The 14612-nt window shown below is 43.1% G+C and overlaps 1 protein-coding gene across 2 annotated transcripts in view; it reads left to right on the top strand.

Annotated features, from left to right (window-relative positions):
- Tm9sf4 (transmembrane 9 superfamily member 4) overlaps positions 1 to 14612 on the top strand; it is a 47297-nt gene that overhangs the window by 5912 nt on the left and 26773 nt on the right. The window contains exon 2 of one of the 2 annotated variants that reach the window (XM_021639697.2): positions 11402 to 11518. In XM_021639697.2, the coding sequence (XP_021495372.1) occupies positions 11402 to 11518 (117 nt within the window). The remainder of the gene's footprint in view (positions 1 to 11401; positions 11519 to 14612) is intronic. The other variant, XM_021639698.2, reaches the window with a different exon arrangement.

Genomic DNA, 14612 nt, shown 5'->3' with positions numbered 1-14612 from the left:
TTAGAGCTTTGGGAAGAGAGTTGGTTCCGCCTGGATATCGTCTGCTGCAGGCCTTCCCCTAGCCCTCACCACCTCCCCCAGCAGTTTTGAGCCTTTTTATGTCTGTTCAACAGCTGCTGTGTCTGTGTTCTGAAATAAAGGCTGCATTTTCAGAGTTTGCCAGTGGCTAATTTAGTTCTGGCTGTTTTGTTGTGTTTTCTTGTAGCTGGGAGAGTTCTCTAGCTCCACAGGGCTTCTTGGTATGTGATCTTTACTTGTCATTAGCCTTCATTCACTTGTGGCTGAATTCTTTAACTGATTGGATAGTTGCTGTCAGTTAACTGTTGGCCAACAGTGTCGTGGGAGCCTCCCGCCCCCACTCAGTGCTTGAGTTCCTTAATCTGGGGAGTAGTTACTAACTGACCTTAAAGTGGTTGCTGGTTTAGTGAGAAAAAACACAATAGCAGACGCTGGTCTACCGTGAGGGAGGGGCTGCTTTTGCTGGAGGAAGGAACAGGACTGGCCTTTTCAAGATTGGCCCCAGCTCTGTGGCTAGGTGATGCTATTTATAGGAAAGAGTTGGAGAGGTGGAGGGCTCCAGAAAAGAAGAGGTTAACTTCTGTCACAAAAATGCCAATGAATGAACAATTCAGTTCTCGGGAGAAACTCCCTATTTTTGGGGGGGAGAGGTTAACTGTTCACAGCCTTTAAACTGGGTAGGGCAAAAATAGCAGGATAAAGAATATTTTATTTTCCTAGTAGCCTTCTCTTAGGTTGTTGCTGTTGCTGCAGCTGCTGCTGCTGCTGGGTGTGTGGTGGGGGTTTTTCTGAAATTCCAGGCCCTAGAATTGAAAAGCCAATCAGAGAGAGACTGATTCTTGGGTCCCTTGAGCTTTTCAGCTTTCCAGGTCACCGGTACTTTTGCCAGGGCTGGAGGGTTAGGTTACCTGCACAGAGTTCTCGATTGCCATCATCTGGTTCCTTGACAGGCTGCCGCTGCAGTCTTGTGATCTGGGCACCAAGTAAAGCAGAGTGCTGTGGAGAGGGCTGCTGTTTAGCTCTTAGAACTCACCTCCTGCTCTGTACATGGCTGTCCTTTTGTACTTGAGCTTTACACAGGAGTTACCAAGGTGACCAGTTAAAAGTCAAGGGACAAGGGGCAGGAAGATGGCTCAGTGGTTAAGAGCACTTGTTCTTGCAGGGTACCTGGATTCCATTCCCAGCACCTACGTGGTAGCTCCCAGCCATCTGTAAGTCCAGTTTCAGGAGAACTGATGCCCTCTTTTGACCTCCTCAGACATCAGACATGCATGTGGTGCACAGATACACATTGCCAGACGAAACACTCATAAATAAAATAGATCTAATAATACTAATTTTGAAAAAAGGTCAAGGAACAAGATGGGAGTTTTCCAACAAACAGGTCTTCTACTACCTTTTACAGAAGTGAACCAGAGGCCACCATTCTGTCAGGTTGTCAGGGACCTGTCTTCAAGGCTCCTGGAATCGTGTAACAGCCTACATACTAGGGCTTTGACAGGATGTGTAGCTTTTTATTATTATTTGTTTACTTACTTACTTATTTATTTTTAATGTGTAGCTTTATCAGCTTCTCTGACGCTCTCCCAAAGTTAGAGTTGCTGGTTTAGTTACCTGCAGACCTGCTGGCCAAACGTCTCTGTGCTAGATATTCCTTATGCCTGCCGTCTAGGTGTTTTTACAGGCAACGCGTTTCCTTCCCTTGAAATACCAATGTATTGCTGGAGATGTAGCTCAGCTGGCAAAGTGCTGGCCTAGCAAGCATGAGGCCCGGGGTTCTGCCTTCAGCACCGTATCATCTGGTCACAGTGGTGCACACCTGTAATCCTGGCATTTGGGTGATGAAGGCAGGAGGATCAGAAGTTCAAAGTTTCTTGACTGTATAACAAGTTCAAGGCCAGCAGGGGCTATGTGAGACTCTGTCTTAAATTATTTTTAACATATGTATGTATCATTATATATAATGATGGTACACGTACATGAAAATATAAAAATATTACTAAATACATAATGAATGTGTGCAATTTTGTTAATTTTTTAAAAGGCTAGGTCAGAAAGCTGGAAATAGTACTTGCCTTGGGAATACTTGCCTTGGGAGCCAGACAACCTGAGTTCTATCCCAAGCAAAGGTAGAAGAAGAGAATGGAATCTACAGAGTTATCCTCTGACCTCCACAGATAGAAAAATGGCAACAAACTCAGAAAGTTAAAAATAAGTCACTTGACTGCCCCTTATCCATGTATCAAGATAAATTGTTTTTTACTTATAACACTATATCTCTATAATAATTTATACATATACAATTCTCCTTTTAAAACCTTGTTATAGATTGGGTCTGGTGGAACATCCCTTTAATCGTAGCACTGGAGTTGGGGGCGGTGTGCACAAAGGTAGGTGGATCTCTGTGAGTTTAAGACCAGCCTGGTCTACATAGGGAGTTCCAGGCAAGCCAACACTACCTGGTAAGACCCTGTCTCAAAACAAACGAAAGTAAAAGCCCAGCTTGTTACGATAATTTCAGCCAGCACAGCATAAAGGTAGAGTACAGCCATTGTCACTTATCACCCAGCTTCTCTGATTGCTATCACATTGCCACATCCTTTTGCCTCTACCCTTTCCGGCTGGTTCCTTTTTGTCCAGGCATATTACGATGTACTTTCATACTACAAATCATCATTGTGAATGTGCACTGCAGTGACCTTTAGCTATATATAAACGTGTGCCCTTGTCACCACAGTGACACAGTGTTACAGAACAGCTCTCTACCCAAGTTCCCTCACATTGGTCAAGGGAGTGATGAAATCAGGCCAGGCCCTTGTTCCCACAGCCAAAACACCATAATCTGACTTCTGTCTCTGTAGCTTTCCTTTGCTGTATTCCATGTATTACAGTGTTATGTAAACCTCTGCATCCGGCTTCTTTTACTTTGTCTATAGTGTATCTGGCTCAGGCCTTCTGTAATGTGTATTAGTAGTTCTTTTTTCTTGCTGATAGTATGTCCCAATGTATGGAAAACTACATCTTTCTTCTTCTTCTTCTTCTTCTTCTTCTTCTTCTTCTTCTTCTTCTTCTTCTTCTTCTTCTTCTTCTTCTTTCCTTCTCCTTCTCTTCTTTTCTTCTTCTCTTCTCTTCTTCTTCTTCTTCTTCTTCTTCTTCTTCTTCTTCTTCTTCTTCTTCTTCTTCTTCTTTTTCAGCTTTTACTAATGTTTGGGTCTTTGAGTTTTCAGTTTTAAGGTATAGTAGTCCTATCCCCAATCTAAGGATGTGTTTCCAAGTTCACTGAGAAGCTTGGAACCCTGCCAGCACAGAACTCTGTGTTTTCATTGATTTGTGTACTAGGAATTGAACCTGGGGCCCAGGCCTCTTTTTACTATTTTGAGACAGTCTCACTAGGTTGTGCAGGCTGGCTTTGAATTCATGCTGTAGCCAGGCAGGTCTTGAACTTGGTGATCTCCTGCCTCAGCCTTTAAAGTAACTAAATTATTATAGGCCTGTGCCATCAAGCCCAACTCTATACTTTTTTTTTTAACTTGTATATCTTACAGCAGAGTATAATTTGTACATTAGACAGTAAGGTTGACGGAGTGGTGATCTAGATTGGGTGGTAGGCTGTTTGCCTAGCGTACCTAAAGCCTTGGGTTCAGTGCTCAATTCCACATAAACCAAGTAGTGCTACACTCAAGAGGTGGGAAGAGCAGAAGTTCAAGATTATCCTGGGGCGCCTGAGACCCTGGGGTGGGGTGAGCAAGAATCTTTAATAATAAAGTAGAACATTTATGCTAATATGTAGTAATGAAAGTCAGAGTTATACATCATTTATGTCTGGAATTTTCTGTTTAGTACTTTCAGACCTTAGTTGACAGTAGGTAGCTCAAACTGTGGAAGGTAAAACCAGGAATAAGACAGCTATTGTGGTTAAAATTGCTGTGAACATTCACGTTCAAGGCTTTGAGTATACTTCTTTCTGTTGAGTTGATGACTAGAGTTGGAAGTACTGGCCAGTAAGTTTATGTTTAATTTTTTAAGCTACTACCAAACTTCCCAAAAGTGGCTGTGTCATTTCACATTCCCATCAGGGAAATGAGAAGATTTCAGTTTCTCCGTATCCTGGTCCACACTTGCCTGGTTTGGTTTTGTTGTTTAGTCGTTCTCGTGTGTAGTGGAGCCTCACTGTAGCTTTGATTTGCATTTCCCTAACATTGTCTAATGTGCCATTTGTGTATCTGTCTACGTCGTTTCTGGTGATATGAGTGTACAAATCTTTTACATCACTTCTCCACATGGGATTGAACCTAGTGCTCTACAGCTGAGCCACCCCCAGGCCTTGCCCATTTGTTACCTGGGATGTTTGCGGTCTCGTTAAGTTGTAAGAGTCTATGGATCCTGGACCAGTCCCTTACTATGTACATCATTTACAAGATTTTCCGCCTGTCCATGGCCTAGAAGCGTTAATTTTTAAATTTTTATGATATTTATTAATTTTAATGGGTTAATTTTCGGTGGCCTATCTAAAACAAATTCATCTAACTCAAAATGACAGTTTTTCTTCTAAGGATTTTAGTTTCAGCTTTTGTTTTCTTTAATCTGTGGTTCATTTAGAATTTATTATTTTTGTGTATGGTCTAATGTTACTTGAGAATATGGTTACCACGTAGTTAAATCACTTTGTTGAGAAAACTGTCCTTGTTGGGTTACCTTGGCACCTTGTTGAAAATCAGTTTACTGTAAATGGAAAGGTTTATTTCTATGCTTTTAATTTGGTTGGATTGATGTGTGTGTGTGTGTGTATGCCCATTTTTACCAATTGTTTTATTATTACGCTTTATGGTATGTTTAGAAAGTTGAATAAATTATCCTATTTTGAATTTGCCTTGGATATTCTGAATCCTTTCTATTTCTTTATCAGTATTAAGATAAATTTGTGCCTGATGTGGTGGCACACACCTTTCATCCCAGCACTTGGGAGGCAGAGGCAGGTAGAGTTCTGTGAGTTTGAGGATAGCCAGGACTACACAGAGAGACCCTGTCTCAAAAAAAAAAAAATAAACCAAAAAACTATATATGTATATATGTGTGTATGTATATGTATACATATATATAGTCTGGAACTAAATTAACCCTAATATGTATAATACATATATATGTCCAAGCTACAGGACAGCTAGGACTATATAAAGAGACCTTTTCTCAAAAAAAAAAATATATATATATGTGTGTGTGTGTATTTGATCTTGACAAATTGCTAGAAAACATGCTCAGATTTTGATGGGGATTGAATCTCCAGATCAGTATGGAAGTGGGGTTTTCTTTTTTTCTTTCATTTTACATGTATGGGTGTTTTGCCTAGATGTGTCTGTGTACCACCATGCGTGGTGCTCACAGAAACCTAAGGAAAGTGTTGGATCCCCTGGAACTGGAGTTAGGGCCAGTTGTGAGCTGCCATGTGGGTGCTGGGACTTCAACCTGGGTCCTCTAGAAGAGCAGCCAAGTGCTCTTAACCACTGAGCCATCTCTCCAGCCCCAAAAGTAGGGTTTTCTATCCTAACTCTGTATAAACATGGAATGTTTCTAGTTATTTAAATCTTCTGTTTCCCTTGCCAGTGTTGTATAATTTTAAATAGAGAAGCCCTTAAAAGTCATTTTTCTGTAGCTAGAAATGATGATGCAAGCCTGTAATCCCAACATTTGAGAGGCTCAGGCAAGATATTACTATGATTTGAGGGCAGCCTAGACTACATAGAAAGCACCGGGCCAGCCAGGGCTACATAGCAAAACCCTGTCTTGAACCAGAACAAAATGTGTATTTGTTTTTGGTTTTGTTTTTTCTTTATTATTTGTAGTGTTGAATGTAGCTTGTGTTGAGCTTGCGAGGCAAGTGCTTTACTATTCTGCTGCATCCAGCCCCAAGTCTTTCTGATACAGTCTTAGGGGTTGGAAAAATGGCTTAGCACTTCAGAGTACTTGACTGCTTTTCCAGTTTGACTTCCAGCATGCACATGGTGACTGACAACCTTCTGTTAACTCCAGTTCCAGGGATGCAACACATCTTTTGACCTTCTTGGCCTCCTGTACACACATGGTACACATACACAGTCAGGCGTACACATGTACACATACAATAACTAAGAAGTTTTAATATATACTCTTTGGTTTGGTTTGGTTTTTCAAGGCAGGGTTTCTCTATGTACCCTTGGCTATCCTGGACTCGCTTTGTAGATCATGCTGGCCTTGAACTCACAGAGAACCACCTGCCTTTGCTTCCCTGAGTGCTGGGATTACAGATGTGTGCTACTGTGCCTGCAGATGTGTGCCACTGTGCCCAGCTGTTCCTGACCTTAGTGGATATTTGCACTTTGTTTTTCAGCTTTAAGTGTGATGGTTGCCTGGGGGTTTTCATCTGGCTGGGGAAAATTCCTTTTTAGTTGTGCTTTAAGTTGTTTTGATGACTGTTGGGTTTTGTTAGCTGCTTTTTCTGTGTCAGTTGTGCTAGTGTGTTTTGTCTTTCTGTTGCTTCTGTGGTACACTGTAGTAACAGACCAGCTGATAAGCTGTTCTTGCATTCTTGAGATAAATCAAACACCACCACCTTATATAGGCTAGAATGACCTCAAACTCATTCTCCTGCCTCAGCCGCCAGAATGCTGGGGACCTAATTCACCATACCTACCTATAGATGGGTTTGTTCGTTCGTTTGTTTGTTTGTTTGTTCAAAGCAGGGATTCTCTGTGTCGCCTTGGCTGTCCTGGACTCACTTTGTAGTAGACCAGGCTGGCCTTGAACTCACAGCTCCCTGCTTGCCTCTGCCCCTATGAGTGCTAGGATGAACGCCCAGCTGGTAGTTCTCCTCTTTGATTACTTCGGGTGGTTTTGGTATATGCTTAAAACAAAACAAAAGGACAGTGACTTATTTCTATTCCTGGGTAGCCTGGAACTTGCTCTCTGGGCCAGTCTGGCCTCAAACTCAGAGATCTGCCTGCTTCTGCTGCTGGAGTGCTGGAATTAAAGATGTGCCACAGGCCCACTGGTATAGGCTTTCACACATTTAAACAAACAAGACAAGACTAGAATACATAAACAAGGAGTGCTTTTCATCTGCCTAAGAATTTGTGTTGGTGGTCCTTCGGTAGTAGCTCTACTCTTCATGTTACTAATTACTTTCCCCAAAGATGATACAGTTTGTATCCAGCTAGGATACTCTGACTTTGTTTTGTTGACAGGGTTTCTCTGTGTAGCCCTGGCTGTCCTGGAACTTGCTGTGTAGACCAGGCTGGCTCTAACTCAGAGGTCCTCCTGCCCCTGCCTCCCAAGTGCTGGTAGTGGCACCACTGCCCAGCTATGCTCTGATTTTTTTTAAAGTTAGTGACGCTGATACATAGAAAATAAGATGTTGGATGTGGCAGCACACTTAGTCCCAGCACTCTGGAGGCAGAGCCAGGCAGATCTGAGTTTGAGGCCAGCCTCTGCTGTATAAAGTAAGACCCTTTCTAAGACAATAAAAAAACAAAACAAAAAACCGTAATTGTTTTGACTTTTGTCTTTAAAATTATGGATAATAGTAAGTGTCATATGTGTTTGCCTGTTTGAACTGTCTTTTTCAGTGGTAGGGTCTAGTGTGTGCTAGGCCAGCTCTAGCACTGAGCTGTAGCCCAGCGCCCTGATTTTGTTTTTAAACCGTCAACTCCTTTGTTTTAAAATTATTTGCCCTTTATTATTTTGTAAGAATTCTTGGTATATCAAAGAGATTAGTCCTTTGCCACACTTGTGCTGAATATTTTTACTCAAATTGGCTTTTCCCTTGTTAAAAAACTATTTATTCATCTGTATCTATGCACAGCTATGTGAGTTTATGTACACTGTGTGCAGATGCCTAGGAGGCCAGAGGGCATTGGATTCTCTGGAACTGGAGATAGATGCTGTTGAGAGCCTTCTGACATGGGTGCTGGAAACTGCCCCCAAGTCCTCTGCAAGAGCAGTACATGCTCTTAACCACTGAACCTCTCTCCACCCCATCCCACCCTCTTTTGATATGGGATTTGCTATGCTGTCTAGGTTGGTCTTGAACTCATAGGCTCAAGTAATCCTCCTATCTCAGTGGCCTTCCACATAATTGGGATTGCAGGCACATGCCACAGCTCCTGCACCTTACCCCCAGTTATGAAATGGGAATACAGGTTTCTATATGAAAAGAACTATGCCTGGCACATACTTGGTATTCAGTAAATGCTATAAGCTGTTGTTATCAGCATCATACGTTCTCATCATCTTCTATTAAAGCTCACCTGCCTTGGACTGAAGAGATAGATGCTCAGTGGTTCAGAGCACTGTCTGCTCTTCCAAAGGTCCTAAGTTCAGTTCCCAGCAACCACATGGTAGTTCACAACCATCTATACTGGGATCTGATGCCCTCTTCTTGTGTGCATATGACCTGCAGATAGATCACTCATAAGTAAATAAGTCTTAAAAAAAAAAAAAAAAAAACCTCACCTGCCAGAGCAGAGCACACATATTCCATCACATTTGGGTTGCATGACTTGCGATAAGTTTGTTTGAGGGAATTGAGATGTGATTTCATGTAGCCCAGACTGATCCAGAACTCACTGTGTATCTGAGGATAACCGTGAACATTATTTCTCCTTATTCCATCTCCCAAGTACTGGGATTATGTGATCCAAACAAAGGGCTTTGAGCATTCTACCTACTAACCCACACCCACAGACCCCAACTCATTTCGTCTCTCTAGCTCAGGCTGACTGGCAGCCCCCTGCAAAACGGTGGCAGAAGTGCACAGGTGGTTGTATTGTGACAGACGCAAGTGAGTGTGGGAGTGCTTAGCACCAGGCCAGGGAAGTGGAAGGGGCTGCCAGGCCTGTGCAGGGGGTGAGCTTCCCCGTGTTAGCCACTCTGGCTGCTTTGGTTAGTAGGGCTGCCTTCCTGCTGGGGTGAGCATGGAGCTCACTGTTTATTTTTGGGTTTTGCTTGTTTGTGGAGGAGGAAGGGCTTCGAAGGTTTGAGACTTTGGAACCAAAGTGTATTGAATGAGTTCTCCAGGATTTACTTTTCATTCCTCTGTAAGCTGAGCTCCCAAGGGAGCTTTGAGCTGCCTAGGGTAGTGTTTCTCAGTTAAGTCTGAAGGTTCTGTTTCTTAATAGGAACTAAAGTAACTTCTTAGATTTAATTGGCTTGATAAACTTCGAAGATTGTAATCCTGTACTTCAAATCTCAAATCAGATAAGGCTAAAAGGTCTGGGTCAGGCTTCTTAGGAGGGAAAATTCAGAACATATTTTCTTTATGTTAGTAGGAATAGTGGTCAGTTAGCCTTACGTGTAAGAGTAGTGGCTTGGGGCTAGAGAGCTGGTTCAGTCAGTAAAATACTCGCCAGACAATCATGAGGACCTTGAGTTCAGGCCCCTAGCACCACACAAAAGTGAGCAGGTACAGCAGTGTATACCTGAGCTAGTCTAGCTCAGTCCATGGGTTTCCGGTTCACGGAGAGATCTTGTTTCAAAGAAAAGGTGGGGAGCAATTGGGAAGACACCAATGGTACACATGGATACACATGTACACACATGTACATGTATAAACACCCCCACCCACAGACACTAGAGAGATAGCTCAGCAGTTTAGAGTCAAAGAACTGTGGTTCATTTTCTAGCATTCACATGTTGAGTCACAACTGTCTGTAACTCCATTTCTAGGGGATCTGACACTCTTCTGGCCTTCTCTGGCATCAGGCAGGTATATGGTGCACAGAAATATATACAAGCAAACGCCCATATAATAATAGCAACAGTAATAGTAATTAGTGACGTAGAGGTCAGTAAACGGTTTCACATACTTCCTGGTTTCAACCCCACTTCCACTACATGAATCCTTTGTAAATGAACAAAGACACAGCAATGTTGATGGGCCAGATTGCATAGCTGAGGAGTAGGAGTCAATGCCCTACCCATATTTGAGGGCTCCAAAGTTAATAGCTTTTTTGGTACATGGCAGCCACCTCCCTGTTGATCATCAGGGTCGACTTTTAAAACTGGCCAGAGAGAATTAGAAGCCCGTACTTCCTCCTTCCCAGAGGTGTTGACTCTAGAACACAACTCCCTTGCCCTCTCAGGAGTATTTCATCATCCTAAATGCTGGGTTGACCTGTATGCGGAGCCTTTAGCAACTTGTGAAAGTGTACACTCTGATTGCCAGGGCATAACCTGAGTGAGTATCTGCACCTGACAAGATTCCAGACCGTGCTGCTGCCGCTGCTCTCTACAGATCTCACTTTGAGTTGTGAGCTCATAGAGACCCTTTAAACATACTGAAACTAGAACCCAACTTCCAGAAATTGAGGATGATCCGTAATCTGGATGAAGCTAGGGTTGTGGTACACACATTTAGTCCCAGCACACAGACAGATAGCTATGAGCTTGAGTCCAGCCCAGTCTACCTAGTAAGTTCCAGGCCAGCCACAGTTATCCAGTGAGACCCTGGCACAAAATAACAACTATAATAATCTGTATGAGACCTTAGCGCTGATAGGGTTTGTTTTGCTTTGTTTGGGGGATGGGTGGGTGAGACAGGGATTTTTTTATTTAGCCTGGGCTGTCTTGGACCTTGCTATATAGACCAGACCAGTTTTGAATTCACAAAGATTGCCTGGCTCTGCCTCTTGAATGCTAGGATTAAAGGCATGTGCCACAACACCCTCATACCTCTCATGCAGTGCAGGCTGGCGTGAAATTTGGGATCTTCCTGCCTCTAATTGCTAAGTACTACTATGATTATAGGTATACATTATCACACCTGGCTAATTGTTTCCCTAAAGTGATATAAATATATAATTCTATGCAAAACATTAGAAAGAACAGATACCCAGAAGAAGAAAAAAAAAGTATCACTCCATTTCCGTTCTGGTAAATGCCTTGTACATTGTTGTGGAGTTGCTATATCTTTCTTTCCATGCCTGGAAACAGAGACCAAGGGCTGAAGAAATGGTTTAGGAGTTAAGTGGGCTCACACTCTTCCAGACGACTTTTAATTTTAAAACATCTTAGAAATTGGACGGTTGGGGACTCTGGGAAATAGGAACCAAGTTGCCATTCAGAAATGCCCCAGTTTGTAATCCACCCACCATATGAGAGCACAGAGTGGCATTTTAATATATTAGACTGGCAGAGGTGCCAAGTCTTCTCTTTCCAGACAGTCATTGTTTGACCCATCCTGTTGTGCATTTCTGGTAGTACAGAGTCTTGTTCCCTGTAGCATTCTGGGAAGGCATTCTGGGCCTCAGGCTTCCCAGAACAGAGGTGCAAGCCCACTTGAAGGTTCCCACTTGATGTGTCCTGAAGGAAATGTCGCTTCTCTCCCCATTCCAACTGCAGTTTCTTTCCCCAGCAGGTTTGGTGGCTAAGGTTCCTGCTGCTTCTCTGTCTCACGTGTAAAACAAGCACCTTCTATGTCCCTGGAGTCGCACCAATCAACTTCCACCAAAATGACCCAGTAGAGATCAAGGTGAGTGAGTGCTTGACTCGTAGGAGCGCCTGTGCCTAGCAGCCTGGCTAGAGGACTGTGCTGAGCTGTTTGTGTCCGTCCTGGAGGTGTAGAGAGCACAGATGAGAGCCAGCTCCCCTGGGCAGAGAAGGGTTGACTCCATATGTAAGGCTGTCTGTAGTTCTACCTCTTCATTGCTTCCTCTGTGCCTCCCGGTCTCAGTGTCCTCGCTCACTTTTACTACGAAGCGCGTCACATGCCATCCCACCCAGCTCTGTGTTACTCCACTTTTTTCTGGGGCTTCTCCGCCTCCCTTTCTCATCTGCTCCATCCTCCTTTCATTACTAGCTTTTGAATAATACACAGCAGCTGTTCAAATGTCTGTATTGTCCGTAGCTCTCTTCCTTACACCTTGCAGGGAAAACATTAAAGTAATATTTACTGAGGGTTTTTACATGCCACGCCTTGGGCTCTGCTTAGCTCAGCATGCCCCCAAGAATCGTCTGAGGGAAATTCCAGTTCACAGATTTTCTGTATGTTTCATAGATATGGAAACTAATGCAGCCAAGAAACAAGCCAACGTGTCATAGGTGGAGAAATGCAAACATTGACACCAGGTGACATACATGAAGTGAATAAGTTAGGAAAGTTGGGTTTTCGAGCTTTTGGAATGCCAGGTTTCCCACAGCCGTGCCTTTTTCTCACTTTTGACCTTTGTCCAGAGCTCAGAACAAAGCTTGTGGTACAGAGATCCAGTGGTGTCTGGGCTCTAGCCCTGTCAGACGGCAGTGGGAGAGGACTGGGCTGGCAGAAGAGCATTAAGCTGGAATACACCTCTTTGTAATGTAAGAGTGTGGTCACACCTGCACCCCACTCCCATTGCCCAGCGTAAGAATGCCAAAAAGCAAGAATTAGCAGCCATGAATTTGGTTCAGTTTTTCCTTAAGTAATTCATAATGTGTGTTGGTTGATTGGTTTGGTTTTATGACAGGGTCTCATGCAGCTTAGGTTGGCCTTGAACATTGGATAGCTGAGGATCATTTTTCATTCACCTCCAAACTTCTGGAATCATAGTCTGTGCCTCTACACTAGTTTATATTACATGCATAATCTAGGTCCTTAGTATCTTGAGGCTGGCATCCCAAAAGTTCCAAAATCCAAGGTTTCCTAGGGCCCCTAGAGGCAAGAGCTAACTTCAGACTGCTGTGCCGTTTACTTTCTGTATGTATCTCACTTAGTGTCAATATGTTTGCATTTCTCTGCAAGTGGTTATGAAATATGAGATATTATTCCAGACCCAGTGGTTGTTTGTGACACAACCCCATGGCATGTATAGCATGCTGCCTGTTCAGTCCCTCAAATTTCTAATTCCAGAGTGAGGATTTTAAGTAAGGGTTGTAGCCCTATTCTAGAAGTCAAAAATTATTTATAATTTTAAATGGTATATGAGGAATAGCAGGTAGTTCCTCAGTATAATTTCCTTCATATTTAAAGGGTTTTTTTTTTCCATTGTTATTCTTTTGCTTTTTGTTTTGTTTTGTTTTTTAAGACAGGGTTTCTCTGTGTAGCCTTGGCTATCCTGGAACTCATTCTATAGACCAGACTGGCCTTAAACTCATAGAGACCTGTTGGTATATAGAGACCTGTTGGTATAACTTTTTGGTTACTTTATTGGGTTCATATATCTACCACCCTTCCAAACTATATTCCACCCTAATCCTTCCAATTCCTTAACACTAGGTAGGAGAAAAAGAAGATTAGAGGGGAAAGAGAGCAGAGACCTCTTTAGACGGCTTCCTGCTGATTAGGAGTGTCAAGAGTTCCTTGGGGCAAGTCCAGTTTCCGTAGTATTCAGAATATCTCTAGCCAGCAACAGCAATCGTAGCAGCAGGAACCAGCAGCGGCTGCCACAGACTCTCTTGGAGCCTTCTCATTTATGCCCTCTCAAGAGTCCCCAACATTTTAAATGTAAACTATCTGCAGCTGGCAAAAATCACACCTCTCCTAGATACAAGACAAACCATAGTTAGGTGCTGTGGACAGTCTGAAGCAGCCCCATAACTCACACCTGGGATTAAAACAAAAACATTCACATAATATTACTGGGTTTTTAAAGAAACCAAAATTCTGGTTACAGAGATCCACCCACCTCAGCCCCCAAGTGCTGAGATTAAAGATGTGCACTACCCCTGCCCCGCTTTAAAGACTTTTTATTACACTTTATTTACTTATTTATTTATTATTTATTCATTTATTTATGTGTGTGTGTGTGTGAGAGAGAGAGAGAGAGAGAGAGAGAGAGAAGGTTTGGGTGTGGAGGACAGGACAACTAGAGCAGTTGTTCCTGTGCTTCTACCACGTGGATCTGTGAGATAGGAGCTCAAGTTGTCAGGCCTGACCATATCATCTCAGCCATCTCAGCGGCCCCCCGTCTTGTTTGTTTGTTTGTTTGTTTGTCATTGTAGTCCAGCCTGAGCTCAACCTTATTGGGTAGTCAAAGATGGCCTTGAACTTTCTTTACAATTTTTGTTATTATGTATATGCGCATACAATAATGTATGTGGGGGTGAGGCTGAGCCACAGCATGGGTGTAGAGGTCACAGTACATCTTTGTGCAGTTGTTTTTTCCTCTTCCACCATTATATGTGGATCAAACTCAGGTTACCAGGCTTGGCAAGCCACTTTACCCACAAAGCCCTGGGTTTGATCCCTTTCACTACTATGTCTGGCTTGTAGCTAATAATAACCTTGAACTTCTGGTTTTCCTGCATTTGCCTCCTGAGTCCCAGCACTAGAGGCACGTGCCACTTCGCCCGTTTTATATGGTGTTAGGGATTGATCCTGTGGCTTTGCAGATGCTAGTCAGGCACCCGCCAGCTCAGCCACATCCCTAGGCTGTCTCTGCCTCTGTTCCTATCTTTTCCTCCCTTCTCTTTCCTTCCTTCTTCCTTCTCTCCCTTTTTCCTTTTCTTTCTTGTCCTCTTCTTTTCTTTTCTTTTTTCCTTCTTGGTCTTGCTCGAACTTGAGTTGACCAACTATCATCCTGTCTCAGTCTTGAGTATATCGTGGTTGCTCAGTTTCCCCATTGTAGAGGGTTTAATTTTTTCATGTTTTT

Source organism: Meriones unguiculatus, chromosome 4, assembly GCF_030254825.1.
Source record: "Meriones unguiculatus strain TT.TT164.6M chromosome 4, Bangor_MerUng_6.1, whole genome shotgun sequence".
Lineage (NCBI taxonomy): Eukaryota > Metazoa > Chordata > Mammalia > Rodentia > Muridae > Meriones > Meriones unguiculatus.
Note: the sequence above shows the minus strand (reverse complement) of the source record. Positions and strands in the feature narration are given on the sequence as shown.